We start from the raw sequence: 18,280 nt of genomic DNA on the forward strand, positions 1-18,280 counted from the left end.
TTGTTGTCCAAGGTGTGCATAATTATAGATACTCATAGTTCAGATATCCTCCTGACTAAACCATTTCCTGCAATCTGGTCGCTTAGCCTCTGATATGGGGACATATGGGCTTGTAGGTGACCCATGAACTGCTGAAACACTGGGTCTGAGAAACTCTACTACAACAAAGACCAATAGACATTTATGCGTTTACATAATTTATTGCAGATGCCCTTATCCACAGCAACTTACATTTATCTTTATTATTTATACAGCTGAGCAATTGAGGGTTAAAATTGAGGGCCTTACTCAGGGGCCCAGGAGTGGCACCTTGTTGGCCCGGTGATCCAAACTCACGACCCTTCGATCAGTAGGCCAGCACCTTAATCTCAGAGCTACCACTTCCCACCTAGACCTACCTAGGCAGTACTGTTGCTGATTACTCTTCCTCTTTTCGAGCCAAATGTTTTGCTAACGCTCTCAAATGAGAGTCCAAGGTGCACACAGATTTAATGATGGATATGTATTATTAAATTCTCAAGTGGGCATATACTGAAATATCAAAGTGGCTCTCCACAGCTCATGAATCTCAATGCAGACCGTAGTCATGAATCTTAAACTGGTGATGATGTTAGTCTGGTGAATCTAAAGCAAAACTAGCCAATTACTGTAAATGTCAGTGTCAGTAGTCATTTATACTTTCTAAATGTTAAATCAAAGATCTTATCAATTTTTGTGTTTCTCAGTATGTCTGTATCTTTCACTTTGTACAGATGGATGATGAACCAACATAAAAACCAACATAAAGTGTTTGAGCAAGATTATACAAGTCTCGTATTGGAAACTGTATTGGAAGATGAATCCCATATTTCTTTAGAGATATTTCCTTAACTGGTGTCTTGATGGTGTTGGTAGCGCACACTGTCGAACATGTCATCATAACTCTCCATAAAACCATTCATTGAGTCATCGTACTCTGTGGATGAGGCCGAGTCATCCTAAAAGAAACAAGCCCATCAACCAGAAGAAGATAATTCCCTATAGGATGAACAAGTGGACCAAAACCAACATTTTTCTTTAATTTGTTCTCTGATTAAATCAGTGACAAAAAACTTTTTCCAATATGATGTAAGAGATGTTGAACTCTATGAATCTCTATGCGCGTAACTAGCAAATTAATAGACAATATATACGACAGTTCATTCATTCATTCATTTTCTACCACTTACCCAAACTACCTCAGGTCACGGGGAGCCTGTGCCTGTGCTCTCATCTCAGGCGTCATCGGGCATCGAGGCAGGATACACCCTGGGCGGAGTGCCAACCCATCACAGGGCACACACACACACACTCTCACTCACTCACACACTACGGACAATTTTCCAGAGATACCACTCAACCCACCATGCATGTCTTTGGACCGGTGGTAGGAAACCGGAGTACCCGGAGACATCCCCGAGGCACGGGGAGAACATGCAAACTCCACACACACAAGGCGGAGGCGGGAATCGAACCCCCTACCCTGAAGGTGTGAGGCGAACGTGCTAACCACTAAGCCACCGTGCACCCGCCCATCAACCTGAAGAAGATAATTCCCTATAGGATGAACAAGTGGACCAAAACCAAGAATTTCCTTTAATTTATCCTCTGATTTAATCAGTGACCAAAAACTTTTTCCAATACGATGTAAGAGACGTTGAACTCTATGAATATCTATAACAAGCAAATTAATAAACAATTTATACGACAGTTATTAAGAGAAATAACAGGAAAACAGGAAATACTGCTGATTAAATCATTGTTGGAAGTCAATTAATATACCTTGCTGAATGAATGAATGAATGAATGAATGAACAACATGATACATTTCTCTTGGCCAGTAATTTTTAAATCCTGCTCGATATAAACCGCCCATAGCAGCTGACAGGGTGGAGTGTAATGACTTCACAACACTACAGCTTTTTCTCAGCCCGATTAAATGTTTTGAGTCATAATATATATTTTAAAAAAATACTCCAGGTTGCTTATGAACAAAAAATTTATTATGCTGTGCAGTAGAGTTTGGTCTTTCCTTATAAATGTGACAAATACGGAATACACAGACAACGCAAAACCTGATGGTTTATAAAAATTGTGAAGCAAAGAAAACACAACGAGTAAAAGTTCAATTCATTCAACACTAATTGATAAAAGATCAGAGAGAAAGGCTGGGAGAAGAGCTTCTTCGTGGAAACGTATGAAATGCAGGAAATTATTCTTTTGTATACACAACATAGTGTGGCCTTTTTTTTTATTTAAGGCAAATTGAATAAAGAAAGAATGAAATTTATGGCAATTTTGTAGCTACAGTGAGCATCTGACATTTTCCAATGCATACGTCATATTTCATTCACATCGGTTTACTCCGTGTCCTCTAATGACAAATATGTAGTTTCCTAAAAACAGAAAAACATCACACGCAGAGACGACATGTGGGTGTGAATGTAAATAATCTGTAATCACGTGTGTGTGTGTGTGTGTGTGTGTGTGTGTGTGTGTGTTTTATAAGTGTGCGTTAGAGCAGACGTCCTCGGCACTCGGTGGAACCGCAGCAGCAGAGCAGCTCTTTTCCTTCCACGCTGCCGACCTCGTAGTTATAATCCCATGTCAGTTCCGTTCCTGCGCGGATTCTCCTGTAGACGCAAAGCGTAGAAGCCGTTAGCACGGACGAAACGAGGTACGCGGATATGGGGTCAGAATTGTTTCGTTATTCTGAATAAATATACTACGATCCACAAATGCACAGAACGCGATCCACAAATGAGCAGGAAGCCATTCACAAATAAATACAATTAAATATATATTTATAATTTTTTTTTTTTTTTTGCAAATCCCATTTTATTTATTTGTGAATTTCATTTCTTTTTTGTGAAATTTGTAACATATATTTACGGTTTGCTTACTGTGCATTTGTTGATTTAAAAAAAATTGTGAAACTCTTTATATTTATTTGTGTATCGTAGTATATTTATTCAGAATAACGAAACAATTCTGACCCCATACACAAACGGGTCCACGATCTATTGTTATATCTACGTTGTTCTATCTCTGTTGATCCGTTTTCGATGTTCCTCTAACGATCTCCCAAATTTTCCCAAAGGTACCAACACACCAACAAAAAATCTTGGATGTTAAATAAGGAATAAAACATGACGAGGCGTGAAGTAGCTACAGACCTAAAATGGATATTAACAGCGTTCAGATTTCATACAACGATCCCAATCTTTAATTTATTAATCTCTTTATGACTCTCTGTTACAGTAAGTGCTGATATAAAATAAAATAACATTATAAAATAAAATTAAAATAAACAGAAGCCTCGATTTTTCAATGATTAGACTTTTTTTTAAAACGTTGCTGTGTAGGAGAAAAGGAAAAGGTCTTAGATTATGTAGTGTCCCTTATACTTTGTGTCCTTTGTGAATTAGCTGTTACTATAGAAATGATGATGTAATTAGAGCGAGTGCATAAGTATGTGAACTATAGCTGGCACTACTGACGAAAAACTGATCTACCGATCGATCGGATCTGAGAAGTCAACCGCACTGAGGTGTAAATGTTACAGAACGTACTTGCTGGCGAAGAAGGCCACCCACGGGAATCGCAGGTCATGAGTGTCCACAAAGACGTTCTGGACGAACAGGTTAGGACTGCAGCTATGCTGTTAAATAAGAAGACGACGAGTCAGATCAAGTGAAATTAAAGACATGACAGGTACAATTTAAAGGCTGTGAAGTCATGCTCGGATTAAGGGCTAGGTAGAAATAAATACAAAAGGTTCTCCTCCTCTCAAGAGCAGAGGATCAGTACTGACGTTGAGGTAGCGTCCAAGGTTGCCCTCCAGTTTGGCATCGATGATGTAACATGATTCCTCTCCATCAAAGAACTGCCTTGTGCTTTTGGAACCGTTGTCTAAGGTAGAGCCTCCTTGGCCCTGATTGGCTGCCGAGCCCCCTGTTCCTCCACCACCCGTTTTCACCATCATGCTGTGTGAAGACTTTAAACCGATGCCTCGCGTCGATTTCACTGCCACCTGCCTCTTCACCACCGCTGAGAGAGGGACAGAAAGAGAGAAAGAAATATAGATAGAGAGATAAGAGATTAAAACAGTCAAAGAATAGTAATAAGAAGAAAAGTCCTGCTTGTCTGATTAAAAAAAAATGTCATTAACAAAGCAGAAAGCTTATTACGTAAACCTCGGCTTTCTGTTAAATCTTTCTATGAAAAGGCAAATCTAGATCTCTCAGATTACAAAGAACAAAAAACCCAATCATGCTAAGATGATGATTTCCAGGCACCGCAGTTGAAGTACAGATGCATTGAAATTTCTATCATTTAAAAAAATATATATAATAGAATAACTGGTAAGGGGGGCATGGTGGTTTAGTGGGTTGCCTCACACCGCCAGGGTTGGGGGTTCGATTCCCGCCTCCGCCTTGTGTGTGTGGAGTTTGCATGTTCTCCCTGTGCCTCGAGGGTTTCCTCAGGGTACTCCGATTTCCTCCCCCGGTCCAAAGACATGCATGGTAGGTTGATTGGCATCTCTGGAAAATTGTCCGAAGTGTGTGTGTGTGAGTGAATGAGAGTGTGTGTGTGTGCCCTGCGATGGGTTGGCACTCCGTCCAGGGTGTATCCTGCCTTGATACCCGATGACGCCTGAGATAGGCACAGGCTCCCCGTGACCCGAGGTAGTCCGTATAAGCGGTAGAAAATGAGTGAGTGAGAATAACTGGTAGTCATGCATTTCAATGAACACCGATACTTGGTGTGAATAAAAGCAATAGAGCCGATCGTTTCTGATGGGAAAACGCTCGTCTAAAAAGATTTGTTGGTCGGAGGTCGCGTCATCGAATTCAATGACAATTCATGAACGTTAAATTATTATTTTTTTTAGATGATTTAAAAGAGTGACTTAAAAAGTTGATCTAATTCATGTGACAGAATATTAAAAAAAAGGAAGAAAGAAAGAACTCCAAGTTTCTATTCTTCATATTTGCACGAAAGCTGATGTATCTCTAGATAGAAATGAACTTGTCTCCAATACTACAAGCATTTTACAAATCAAACCTATGAAGATTGGTTTTAAGGCTCAAGACGTGTTTAAAAATATAGATCTTTATCAATAGCATGAAGAATTATTACACTTCAAGTTCCTGATATTGTGAGAAGACTTCATTCTTACCCTGAGTTTTCTTTTCACGCTCTTTGTTGTCATCAGAGCCTGAGCTGATAGTTTGCACATCATCGCTGTCGGAGAGGGTCATCACATCCTGCCAGGGGGTGAAAAAAAGGAGTTAATATAAAAGAGAGATGAAAAATAACAAGTAGAGAAAAACAGAGATGCAGCTGATGTCCTTTCACCTTCTTCTCCGTCTTCATCCCTCCCTCTATTTTGACATTCGGTGCTGCAGTGGAGGAGGACTGGCTGGTCAGCCATGAGGCCACTTTACTTTTCCCACACTCCTCTGGCACAGGCGGTGGCTTCCTGTCTTCTGTTCCTCCGGCTGACATGCTCATCCCATCCTTACTATCCTGACTCTCTAGAGGAAGAAATACTGAATTAATCAGTACAGTATGTGCACTCACCGAATCAGGAACGCCTGAACACCTGCACGTTCGTGCACTTATCTAAATGACCGATCACGTGGCAGCAGCACAATGCAGAAAACCGTACAGATACACGTCGAGAACTTACACGTACACGTCAAACATCAGAATGAAGAAAATGTCTGATCTCTGTGACTATGAATGTGGAATGGTGGTGGTGGTAGTTATATCATAAACTGCTGATTTAAAGGCTACAGCAACATCAAACCTTCAGGTGGATGAAGTACAACAGCAGAAGACCACTGATCAGGTTCTACTTCTATCAGCTGAGAACATGAACGTGAGGCTATCATGGGCACAGACTCACCCAAACCTGACATATATAGGGATGTGCTAGCTCAGTGGTTAAGGTGTTGGGTTATTGATCGGAAGGTCATGGGTTCGAACCTCAGGTCCACCAAGCTGCCACTGCTGGGCCCCTGAGCAAGGCCCTTAACCCTCAGTTGCAAGTTACTCTGGATAAGGGTGTCTGCTAAATGCCGTAAATATAAAACAAACAGGGCGCATGTTCTTCAAACTTCTTTTAAAGGTGAGGTCTCTGTTGATAGAGAAATGCTTCAAAAAACTGCGTTGGGCCGCCAAACAAAACAAAACTAGTGTGTAGCCGATGAGCAGAAAGGGCAGAAGGTCTTGTCAATATGGGTGGAGAGAGTGTTCAGTGTGCATGTGTGACATTAGCAGAAAGCGGTATTAACATTGACATGGAGGATAAAAACAAAGGAAGAAAGGCTGACGATAAGGTAAGAAGTAGGACGTGTTAATAAAGGATCAGCTTTCCAGCGCTGGAGAGAACTGAACGTCTTCCGCGTGAAACGGAGCTAAACCTTTCACGGTACAACACACAGTACTACAGAAACACATTTGTATTACCATAGTATTACTCATTGAGTTCATTTATTGATAAAAATATCCCCTCAGTCAGCTGCCCCAGCAGGTTCTGCCATAATACTTGTCTGGGTTATACTTGGGTTATACTTGTCTGGTGTATGTGTGGACGGAGCTATCAAAACAGCTGGGGGACCCATTTGGGTTAGGGGCGCGTTTGTTTTGGTGTTTTCAAATGTCAACATTGGCTTTCAAACAACGGAGACCCCACCTTTAATTTAGCTAAATAGTAAATACTTATTTAACCCTAAATCACACACAATCTTCTTTCAATTCCTGAATCACTCTTAACTCGAATCACTCAATTGGATATATACTAAATATCTTATTAATTCTCCGTCATCCACAATCTGCAGCACATTTCTTCTCCCGTTTGCCATTTTCTCTTCTGCTACATAAATTCTCCTCCTTTCTCCTAAAACACTTGAAGGGTTAAGTTCAAGTCCTAATACCTTTTTAACTTCAATATCCATATTCGATACGGATCGTCTCTTTATTTTTAAAGAGGCGCGTCCACATAGACATTTGTCACTAGGAGCATCTCTTTACACCTGGTCTTTTCTTTAGTCCTTCACCTGTCCAGTTCGAGTGAGACTGTGCTCATGATGGCCTCAGTTTCCTGAGTTTTCTCTACCGTAACGCTTGAGGTGTTGTTTGTTCTGAGATGCTTTTCAGCTCACCGTGTTTGTCACAAAAAAAAAAAAAAAAAAAAAAAAAGTGCCTGTTTGAGTCACTATTCTGCTCTGATCGCTCTGTTTTAACAAGCCTTCAGCATTTTCTGTAATACTCATCCAGGTGTATCGGTCACTGTACCAACAACCACGCTACGCTTAACTTCACTGTGGTTCAGATGTTTGATGTGAACTTTAACTGATGTTCTTGACCAGAATGTACACATGATTTTGTGTGTGAGTCAAAGAGAGAGAGAGAGAGAGAGAGAGAGAGAGAGAGAAAGAGAGAGAGAGATGAAAGGAGAGCTTAAAATTCTGTCCGTGGAGTGAAAGGAGACGAGAGAATTACTGCGAATGAAAGAGATGATAAACATAAAGTCATTTTATAATAATTGCGCTGGTAGCAGCTGCATAAACCCCCTTAATTATACCTCTACATCACCTCACAGTCAGTGTGTAATTGAACTCTTCATGACAAAAACTCAATCAATCTTTCTATTGCACTTCATTATGCCCCATGGAGAGTTAATGGATATTGCCTGATAACCTGGCAATAAACTAATCTGTTAAAAAGCCCAATTAGAAAAAAGGTGACACGTCAAGGTCTTCATACAGACTAGAAGAGAACACGTGTTCGATCAGATGAACACACGAGGGCACTTCAGAGACGATGGCCAGATGTTTCACCTTTTATATTATATTATATTATATTATATCATATCATTCATTCATTAATTTTTTACCGCTTATCCGAACTTCTCGGGTCATGGGGAGCCTGTGCCTATCTCCGGCATCAAGGCAGGATACACCATGGACGGAGTGCCAACCCATCGCAGGGCACACACACACTCTCATTCACTCACACAATCACACACTACGGACAATTTTCCAGAGATGCCAAATCAACCTACTATGCATGTCTTTGGACCGAGAGAGGAAACCGGAGTATACGGAGGAAACCCCCGAGGCACGGGGAGAACATGCAAACTCCACACACACACACACAGCGGGAATCGAACCCCCTACCCTGGAGGTGTGAGGCGAACTTGCTAAACACTAAGCCACTGTGCCCCCCTATATGCATATTATATTACATTATATTATATTTTCTAATGATTTTTTGGCAGAAATGGATAAAAAGAAAACTCACTAATTTGGCTAGGCTTCCAAACTGGATGATTAACATGAACAGTATTTTATTTGGGTGCCAAATTAAAAGTCAGAGTGAAAATTTCTCTTTAAAAATTAGATAAACAGGGCATCTAGTCATTTTTGAACTATAATGAGGTTTTATGCAGCGCAGCATGACAGCAAGGTAAATTCTGCTACCTGTATAAATAAGAGAAGTTTCTCTGGAGGTTGGCTATTCGACTGGCCGTCCGTGGGGCGTACCTGGCCCGCAAGGTCATTTGTTCCCCTGCCATTAGAGTAGCCTAGTGTGAAAAAGACATCTCTAGAATAAATTGAGTTTAGCCGGACTACAGCCCCTACAGCTATGAAGTGACGCGTGTCTGTTATAGCACAGAGCAGGAGTCATGTGATTTTAGCCGAGTTGACAGATGAGAACGATTTCTTTCGAAAAGAAAAAAATAAATAACAAATCAGAGAAATACAGTGAAAACGTTAACGCTACTGAATTATAAATAAGTGTGATATGGTGCTCTGATTTTCAAAATACAACACTAGCATGTTTACATGAAGGTGCAAAAAAACCAACCCATGGGCTCCTATGTTGTTGTGTCATCACTCATATTGCAAGCCAGATCTCTCCGATCCCTCATTTGGGATGTTTTTCATGAACTGGTCCTCAAGACCAACTAACTGAATGTCCCTGTCCTGAGTAATAAGATACTACTCAAAAGACTTTTTTTTTAAATGATGATAAAGACCGTATATTTATAATCACACCCCCCAGTGCCACCCATATGAGGATGAGGTTTCCCCTTTGAGTCTGGTTCCTCTCAAGGTTTCTTCCTTTACCGTCTAAGGGAGATTTTCCTCACCTCAGTCAACTGAGTCACCACAGACTTGCTCATTAGGGATAAATACATACACATTATGAACTATATATATCTAATTAGGGCCCGAGCACCGATGGTGCGAAGCCCTATTGTTTTTGCTTGGGTTTGTTTGTTTGTTTGTTTGTTTATTTTATTTTTTTTGCACACATTGGCCAATTGGGGTCCCTTAACACATGTACGACAGTTGGTACGCATATAGATCTCATCGACCCGAACAACTTTCGCGCTCTAAACTATTAGCTCCGCCCAACAGGAAGTCGGCCATTTTAGATTATTTCATAATTGCATGCGGTGAACTTGTAAATACTCCTCCTAGGGAATTCCTGCGATTGACACCAAATGTGGTGAACATGATGCCGAGACGGATTTTTGATATCTCGAACGATGCTGCCATGGCGAGGCGACAAATTTATGGCGAATTCAGAGAAACAGGAAATGTCTTCTATCTAAGCCAACACATTTCTTATTGTGATGACACTTGGTGTGTATGTCCGGCCAAGGCTTCCGATCGCATCGATGTGCTTATTGTGAGTCCCGGGTATAGCGCCACCAACAGGCCCCAGGAAGTGTGTCAGTCACAAAGGTGGATTTTTTCACAGTTGCATGCAATGAACTTTTAAATGCTCCTCCTAGAGGATTCATGCGATTGAATCCAACAGTGGGGAACATGATGCAGACATACATCACATTTGTCGGCTGTTAAGTGTGGACAAAAAGGTCAGACAAAGGTGTGTCTCTTACGTGGTTCACTAGCGCCCCCGTTTGTCTAAAATGAGGGGTTTCATTTACCTACAGTCCCCAAATGGGTCAGTAACAACATAAAATAGTCCACTGATATTTACCCACTTGATGCACTTGCCCACCGTGCATCGTGTATACCGATAAAAAAAAAAAGTGTGAGGGCCCGCCTTCGCTGCTTGCAGCTATATTATTAATCTTGAATTTTGTATTCTATTAATCTTTATATTATTCTTTATATTAAACTTTTGTTCTATGTTAATGTTCTGTAAAGCTGAATTGAATATAAACATAGTCACGTTTATTTTGATGTAAAAAATGAACAACACCTCTGTGTGTCTCGAGCTGAACTACTGAATGCTGAAGGTTCAGTAATAATGGAATGCGAATAAAATTGGTGTAGTTGCTTTGATGCCAGTACAAAATGAGTTAAGGCAAAAATTGTCATGTAGTTTGTGTGTGTAATGGAAATATATCAACTTAAACATAAAGCTGACAAAACAATTCATACATAAGTTGCAGCAATTTTTAGAGAAGTCCTACAGTATTGCTTAAAAATATAGCAGTACAATGTGACTAACCACAATAATCCAGGTTTTTAGTATATTTTTTATTGCTTAACAGCCTATCATTTTTTTTTTGCACCTCTTTATAAGTTTTCCTCTCTCCAATCACCTTTTTAATCAAAGTACGCTGTTCTTCTGAACAATGTCTCGAACCCATTTTCCTCAGGCTTTCAAATGCATGTTCAACAAGAGCTGGCTTCATCCTTAAATAGGGGCCACCTGATTCACACCTGTTTTTTTCACAAAATTGATGACCTCAGTGATTGAATGCCACACTGCTATTTTTTAACACACCCCTTTCAACTAATTGCCCAATTGCACAGCCTTACGAGCGTGCATATCACGAATGCTGGGTGTTTTTTGTTTTTTGAGAATCTACTGCACCTACTGGTAACTTGTTTGCCACGTAGCAATAAAAAATATACTAAAAACCTGGATTATTGTGGTTAGTCACATTGTACTGCTATTATTTTGAACAATACTGTATATGAAGGAACCGACTGTTCGACAACAACCGTTCGAAGACTTCTTATAAAAAATGAACAAAAATTCTAACATAGCAGTTAGATTAATGAACATCTTATGAAAACATAATGACTGTGTACTCCATCCGGCACGACGGGCCTATGATCTGGTCATGTCCGTCATCATCGATATCCAAGTCAAACAATTCAAGCGTTAGCCTCACCTTCCTTCATGCCCTTGGCTTGTCGGCGAGTCGTGTAGCTCCTCCACACCGAGCTGGAGGTAAAGTACGTGTCCTTCACAAAAGTGTCATCCGAGCTATCGCTTTCATCGCCGTTTGAATCGTCTTTGTCGTCATCGCTCTCGCCCTCGTCAGAAGACTCTTGTCCTGGCAGAAAGCAGCTCGCGATTTTACAAAAGCTGTACTCCTCGAAGCTACATGAATCGACGGGCTTTATCTTACTCTTATTATCTAAAGCTCTTACCTTTGCTGCCGATGTTGTGGTCCTCTGTCTTGGGGCCATTTTTGCTCTGCTGGGATGAAGATATTTTAACCCGACTCATGTCTACACCGCTGCCCTCGCTGTCTGAACAGTGTGCTTCGCTCTCATAGCCCTCCTTAAAGTTCTCCACGCTCTCGATATGGTCCAGGTTAGCAAAGTACTCGTCCCCCATCTCCAAACCCTCCTTGTCTGCAAAGTCGTCCGTAAGGATTTTCCCTGAGAGAGACAGTTTTTAAAAGACAAATGTGTGCTTGTACCAAATCAGTCAATCACTTATGTATTCCAAAACGACTTCACAAAGAGCTGTATAAAGTATAGAGATGGGGACTGGGGACACGACTCAGACACAGCTCCTCTCTGACAGCCCTGAGAATTGAACTCAAATCCTTAATCTCGGAGCTCATTACTCATATCTGACAACAAAATAAAGACAACAGGGATCCAGAACAGCTTGTTCGATACCTGCGTAGATACAGACAAAAGAGCCTTTGGCGACATCGTCGAGGCAGCGGATGCCCCAGCCCTTATTCTGGGTTTTAAAGAGCTGCAGACGCACTTGGAGGCCGTGCTGCACCAAGCGGTTAGTGCACATCTGAGGATTACAGCGGCACTGCTTGTTACACTCGTATATCCTGAAAGGAACAAAAAAAAAAAAGCATGAGGATCGTTTTGATGGATTATTTTTTTATTATTTGAAAGAAAAAAAAAGAGAGCGATACGAACCCAGTAGGTAAGCACTCATCTAGTCTCTTGGAATTGTAGCCAGCATTGGGATTGATCTGTCCACCAGGAGTACACCCTGTGGCCTGGAGGGTCAGCTGATGGCACGAACACTTTGACCTGCAAACAAACTCGTACGTTTGAACCCTGGAAATCTTCTTACAACCTGATACCTGTTACGTGCTACATTTTGACTGATTAAATATGGGCCTTTTTACACCTGGTCACTTCGTGTGTTTTCTCTGATCCGACAGCTATCTGATGTGTTAAAACTGTTCCATTCACATTAGGCCACATAAATGCGTCTCGGCGAATGGGATATCGATCCGATCTTTCTGCTCCCGCCCAAAATGCAAATATATTTCACCTCATTTCCGGGGTAATTGAAATGGAACACGCTTTGGTGTATGCGGTTGATACAATAAACAGCATTTACTGTTTGCTGCATTTTCGCTGGAGGCAGCAGTGCATTTTAAGACCCAACGAGACGCCTGGGTGAAAGATCGGAGCCAGCGCTGGTGGGAAAACATATTTGTTTCTGGTGCGATGCACGACTCGCGAGTCACCTGCGAGTGACATACTTCCGTTTGGGAGGAGTTTAGCGCTGACGTATGCGGCTTGAACAACCACATGCATTTACACCTGTCCAGTTTCATCAGAAATGCGTCCCAGACCACCTCCTGAAGGGGTTTGAGCGATCGGATTTATATCCATCTCGTTTCGGAGGGCATTTACACCTGGTCTTTTTACCATCGGATAGCTATCTGATCACAGAAAACACATGAAGTGACCAGGTGTAAAAACCCCCTATGAGCCCCACTATTATTCCCTTGTAAAACAGCAAGCGGCTCACACACTTCTTATATCAATTTGTGATCATTTCTACATTCTGTTTCCTAAAATATAAAACAAAGCACTAGCCTTAAGGACCAAACCATGTAGTTATTACGTAACTGCGCTGAGCAGCGCTGCATGTGCTTCATACATGACAGTAAAAACCTCGATTTTTCTATATCTCGGTTCACCACACCTCTAGTCTCATCCAGATGCCCTGAAAACCTTTTTGGGAAGAAGAAGAAGAAAAAAAAAAAGGACGTCCTATTCGTCTCTGTATCCTCCAAAATGATGAAACACCGGTGCAATCCATGGAGAAGAAAGCAAAGTCGTCTTGAAAACTCTCCACAAAACTGACAGCGTCGAGAGTGGGAATAGTCATGAATTATCATTAGTATAAATATTATCGTTGCTATTGCACGGTTCTGGTGTCCTATCCAGTATGTGTTCCTGCCTTGTGTCGAGTTGTCCTGAGATTCGTGGAGACCATGACTGAGAAAAAGCTTACTAAAAAAGTAATGAATGAATGAATAATTTCTTTTCTCGTTATAAATAATTTAAATAAAGCTCTCTTTATGGAAATAGCCAAGATTCAGTACTCCAAAACGAATATGCTAATTACTACTTAAGAATGCATTAGAGCGAACTGCACTATTTCAGATACATGGACAGTGTGAGGCTGCGTGTGAGTGGGACACTGACTTGTCCTGACAGCCGTCGGTGCAGTCACAGCCCACCAGGAAGTCGAGGCCGGTGTTGATGTAGACGCCGTCCTCTGGAATGCGCTCTTTGCTGTAAGCCACGCTGGGTGGGGGCGTGTTGTCAATCTCATTGACGCAGGACAGAGGAATGTCCTCGCGGCCGGCTGTGATGTCCCGGATGAAGTAGAACGGTCTCTGTGGCTGGAAACGCCGGTCCACCAGGACGTACGGGTCCAGACAAAACATCTCCAGGAAGATGAAGTCACAGTGGGTCTGGAAGAGGTAGCGCTGGATCTCCGACATGTTCCTTAGGCTCAGGCCACACGGGGACTTGTAGATCACATGGAAGGACATCTGAGAGAGCGAGGGAGGATGTGGGAAGACATAGACACAAGAAGAAACAGAAAGACGCATGAGAAAAGAGGAAGAAGAGTGAGAAAGAAAGGCCACCTCTTGAAAAACGACAAAACAAAGCCACACACTGACCTTGCGGTTGAGGCGGCGGCGTGCCGTCATGCGGCGGAACTCGTACAGCAGTGGGGTGAGGAGCGGGTTTCGGCCCCGATGGAGGTTGGGACGCGTGGGCCGGATGCGCTTCAGGCAATCGGGTGTGCAGGTGTGTGCCATATAGAAGAGGCGGTCATTAGGAGCCTGATAGGACGGCTCCTGAGGAATCCGCTCACCCGCGTAGGGAGATATAGTAGATATGGCAGACATTTGAGTTATGGTAGGTGGCAAGGTTTGGGGAGCCGGAGCGATGGGTGTCAGGGTCTGCATTGGCCCTGACTGCAGGAAGAAAAGCCTAAAAGAGAAAAAAGAAACCCGAATTTGCTGTACAGCACAATCACAAATTGCAAATGAAGCTGATTTATCTTGACAATCAGAAATTTCTGAAGGCCGTGTGAAGAAATGACGTATTAGGAGCGACAACGAGGTTGCTAACCTGGAGTTTGTGGATTGGGGAAGGATCCCGACAGTTTTGAGCTGGAGGTCAGCGGTGACAATCTGACGAGCGGCAGGAACATACGGGGACGTGCTCTTTTTAGCCATCTGCGTTCTGACAGAGCAAAGACATATGCGGTGGTACATAAGTCGAAATCTGGGGCGTAATGTTAAAGAATTCGTACAGAGTAGGGGCAGTACTCACTCAGCACGGATGGGCTGAGGGGTAAGATGTGGAGTAAGCTGCGGGGTAAAATGTGGAGTAATCGGCTGAGTTAGCTGTGGAGTAATCTGCGGCGTAATCTGAGGAGAAATCTGTGGAGTAATCTGTGGAGTAATCTGTGGAGTAATCTGCGGACGAGGTGGTGTAGTCTGTGTGACTGCAGCGCGGTTGGCTAGTAAATTGTTTTCATTAGTGTACTGTACCACAGGGCCTTTAACCCTCATAGCTCCTGCACACAGGTGAACAGACGAGAGGTTCGACAAATACAGATACAGTATGTATGATTTTTCCCCAAACAGAGATTTGCACAAACAACATAAAAATCCCACAGAACAGATTGTTACCCATGTTGGGCCGCGCACGCTGCTGGCCAGCCAGCTTTTTCTCCTGGTTGTTGGCTGTGCTCATTTTTAGGTTGAACATGGGCTCCAGGCGAGTTGAGCCACGATAGATCCACTCACTGCGCTTATCATCCTGCATACAACAAGCAAGCGACATAAAAATGAATAAATGCGTTAAACAAAGTTGCCCTTATGTAGCGTAGCGTCACGATGGATACATTACATTTGCACAGGTGTGTATTATAACTCACAAAGCCACACAGCTTATTTATTCATTTACAACATGATGACGGGACGGACATAGAAACGCGACGGGTAACAGGAAGTGAAGTGTCTCATACCAGGAAGAGCATTTTGACGAGGCTGCCGTCCACTTCTTCCACGCGGCTCCTCCACCACGTCCCTTCCCACTCGGTTTTGATGATCTGCCCCGGCTTCAGCAGCACCATGGGTCTGTTGGGGTACGCCGTGATGTACTCCTCAATGAAATCCCTGCATGACTCGTCCTCGATGTCCTCCCATGTCTTCTGCACTGAGCGTACACAGAAACACGTTCGTTCGGTTTGGGCATTTCCTTAGCGTTCGTCACACATTTCTGGGTCTGGGACGTATTTTGACGCCTCGGCGTTAAATAGTGATACGGTTTAGATTATTGGATGTGAGGTACTACTTGGGGTGTCACAGGTACCGTGGGGGAAATAAGTACCGAAGCATCGTTTAGACCGGACGTTGATATTACCTCAAGAAATCTACACAAAAAGTAGTTCTACCTCCTACCTGTGCCAATGAGAAATCAGATGGGATAGTGTATGCTGAGAAGATAAGCTCTACTCTCCCAGAAATTCACAGGCTTTTCCAAATGTTGTATAGCAAACTTCCGACAAGCTTCGAGATCCCATTATAAAGCCATCTGAGGTGAGTGTGCATGAGTGGACTACCTGCTGCCTCCAAATCTTTCTGGAACTCTGCTTCTGAGTAGTTCTTGGCACTTGGGCTGCTTTTCTGACTAATCCTTTAACTAAATCACTAATCAGAAATCTTGCGAGGAGCTCCTGTGCACGGCCAGCTGATGGTGGAGTGATGCTCCATCCGTTCGCGTACAATGGCTCCAATGGTGCTTACAGGAACATTCAGGAGTCGTGAAATCCGTCGGCATCCGGCGCTGTCGTTATATAGCGCAATAACCTAGGACTTGGGAAAGCTCTTTATCTCTAGCCATCATGAGATGATGAGATGTTTGTATACTTAGAGCTGGAAAGCTTTTTTTTTTTTTTTTTTTGCAAAGCTATTAACACACAACGATTCTAATTTGCACAGCTTGCCGATAGAACTATATAACGAAATCAGCCGTCGTTCCGTTTTATAAAATATGCCGTTTTATCGATTGCACTATTAGAATTTCTTGAGTTAATACCGATGACTGATCAAATTTTGATGTAAATTACTGCATTGGAACTTTTTTAATCATTTCAAAGAAAAGTTTGAAAGACTTCAGTTCAATGGAGTCGGCCTCCGGGCACGTGGAGCAGAGGGCAAAGGAAGAAATGACTCGCTAGAATACCACTTACAGGGTCTGCAGACAGGGTAGAGGTCTGGCAGGGCTACATAAGAAGCATAGCCATCGTCGAAAAAGATCAGGAACCTGAAAGACATCAGCTCTATTATTTCTAGCAGTTCTCTTTTCGCAAGATTTTTTTTCTTTCTACAAAAATTTCAGCGATATTTCATCACTTACCTCATACGGTTCTTGCTATTAGGCATTTCGGCGACGATGCCGGCGTACAGCCACACCTGGTTGCCATCTTTATATTTGGCAACGACACGAGCACCAACGTACAGCCTCTCCAACGTTGGGTGATAGTCGAACGCCACATGGTTCCCAGACAGCAGGCTTTTCCCTTTGTTCTCAAACTTCACCTTGTACTTAAAGCCGCTGCCTGTGACGTATGAAGTATGAGAAATGCGCATGAGTTTTTAAATGTCAGAAACAAATACATAACTATACCCAAGTACAGCGAGTGTTGGATTAACGTCAGAAAAGCAGAACTGATGCTGACATGCGGCGTTGCCCAGCGACGGCATGCAAACGTAGACACGTCAAAAGAAAAGTCTCATTGTAGATCCTAGATATAAAGTGGGATTTATAACGTGAGCACGTTTCTAAGCTGCTTATACAGAACTCACAGCTGATTAAATCTGCACAAACCCAAGAGAAAAAAAAATAAATCTGCAAGGTGCTTTAGGGCTTAGGATTGAAGTAGTGAGGAAAAAAAATATCAAAGTGTAAAAAAAAAATTGTAATTAAAAAAATCTAATTTAACACTGACTGCATAAATGGATTTATAAATTTGTTTATAACTTGATGTTATAAACCTTACCCACTGAGTTAATAGCTATCAGGGTTCCACGGTGCCAGGTCTTGGTGCGTTTTTTACCCAGAATGCTCATGTTGAGCCTCATGACGTCCTGCTTTAGAGCTGGATTTGGTTGAGTGGGTGCATGTGCGGGGCCAGAGGACATGAACACCGCTGGAATGTTCAGCATGGAGCCCCGGGATGGAGAGGGAGGGGCCAGTCCTTTAGTGGGCGTGATCGCCGTGGACGGTGTGGATTTACCGACCGTCTGCATCAGGGTCTGCACGTGCTGTGCCGATCTATGAAGTGCGGCTGATGCTTCCATGAGCTGATGTACAATAGTTTCAAACACAGCAGGTCTTTAAAATTGTATGCAGTAACTCAGAAAAATACTGTATTTGAAGGGTTGTTAGGACATCATTTCATAAAGTAATGCACGATGAACCGGTATCCACTCTCTTACCGAGTCTTTGACTGGCGTCTTCTTCGGTGGAACCACTGAAACACAAGGTTATTACGGTTTTATTAAAAAAAATCAACACTAATAACTGCAAGAACCATGATACACAATAGAAGATCAATCACAATAGGTGTGTCCCAAATGCTAATTAGTACGTAGCATGTGTGCGTTTTTATTTATTTATTTATTTCCAAGCATCAGTTTGTGCACTTGGGGGGCACAGTGGCTTAG

General features: G+C 42.5%; 1 protein-coding gene across 4 annotated transcripts in view; it reads right to left on the reverse strand.

The window, feature by feature from the left end:
• Positions 1 to 1,999: 1,999 nt before the first annotated feature.
• Positions 2,000 to 18,280, reverse strand: part of setdb1b (SET domain bifurcated histone lysine methyltransferase 1b) — a 22,455-nt gene continuing 6,174 nt past the window's right edge. For 3 of the 4 annotated variants that reach the window (XM_027147796.2, XM_047811473.1, XM_047811474.1), the window contains 19 exons: positions 18,053 to 18,087; positions 17,614 to 17,917; positions 16,971 to 17,172; positions 16,804 to 16,877; positions 15,577 to 15,767; positions 15,239 to 15,368; positions 14,877 to 15,123; positions 14,673 to 14,786; positions 14,216 to 14,531; positions 13,731 to 14,083; positions 12,198 to 12,314; positions 11,937 to 12,106; positions 11,457 to 11,690; positions 11,195 to 11,359; positions 5,380 to 5,558; positions 5,201 to 5,288; positions 3,833 to 4,068; positions 3,591 to 3,679; positions 2,000 to 2,651 (listed from right to left, as the gene is read on the reverse strand). In XM_027147796.2, the coding sequence (XP_027003597.1) occupies positions 2,534 to 2,651; positions 3,591 to 3,679; positions 3,833 to 4,068; positions 5,201 to 5,288; positions 5,380 to 5,558; positions 11,195 to 11,359; positions 11,457 to 11,690; positions 11,937 to 12,106; positions 12,198 to 12,314; positions 13,731 to 14,083; positions 14,216 to 14,531; positions 14,673 to 14,786; positions 14,877 to 15,123; positions 15,239 to 15,368; positions 15,577 to 15,767; positions 16,804 to 16,877; positions 16,971 to 17,172; positions 17,614 to 17,917; positions 18,053 to 18,087 (3,362 nt within the window). In that variant the 3' untranslated portion in view covers positions 2,000 to 2,533. The remainder of the gene's footprint in view (positions 2,652 to 3,590; positions 3,680 to 3,832; positions 4,069 to 5,200; positions 5,289 to 5,379; positions 5,559 to 11,194; positions 11,360 to 11,456; positions 11,691 to 11,936; positions 12,107 to 12,197; positions 12,315 to 13,730; positions 14,084 to 14,215; positions 14,532 to 14,672; positions 14,787 to 14,876; positions 15,124 to 15,238; positions 15,369 to 15,576; positions 15,768 to 16,803; positions 16,878 to 16,970; positions 17,173 to 17,613; positions 17,918 to 18,052; positions 18,088 to 18,280) is intronic. The other variant, XM_027147797.2, reaches the window with a different exon arrangement.

Source organism: Tachysurus fulvidraco, chromosome 3 (genome assembly GCF_022655615.1).
Source record: "Tachysurus fulvidraco isolate hzauxx_2018 chromosome 3, HZAU_PFXX_2.0, whole genome shotgun sequence".
NCBI lineage: Eukaryota > Metazoa > Chordata > Actinopteri > Siluriformes > Bagridae > Tachysurus > Tachysurus fulvidraco.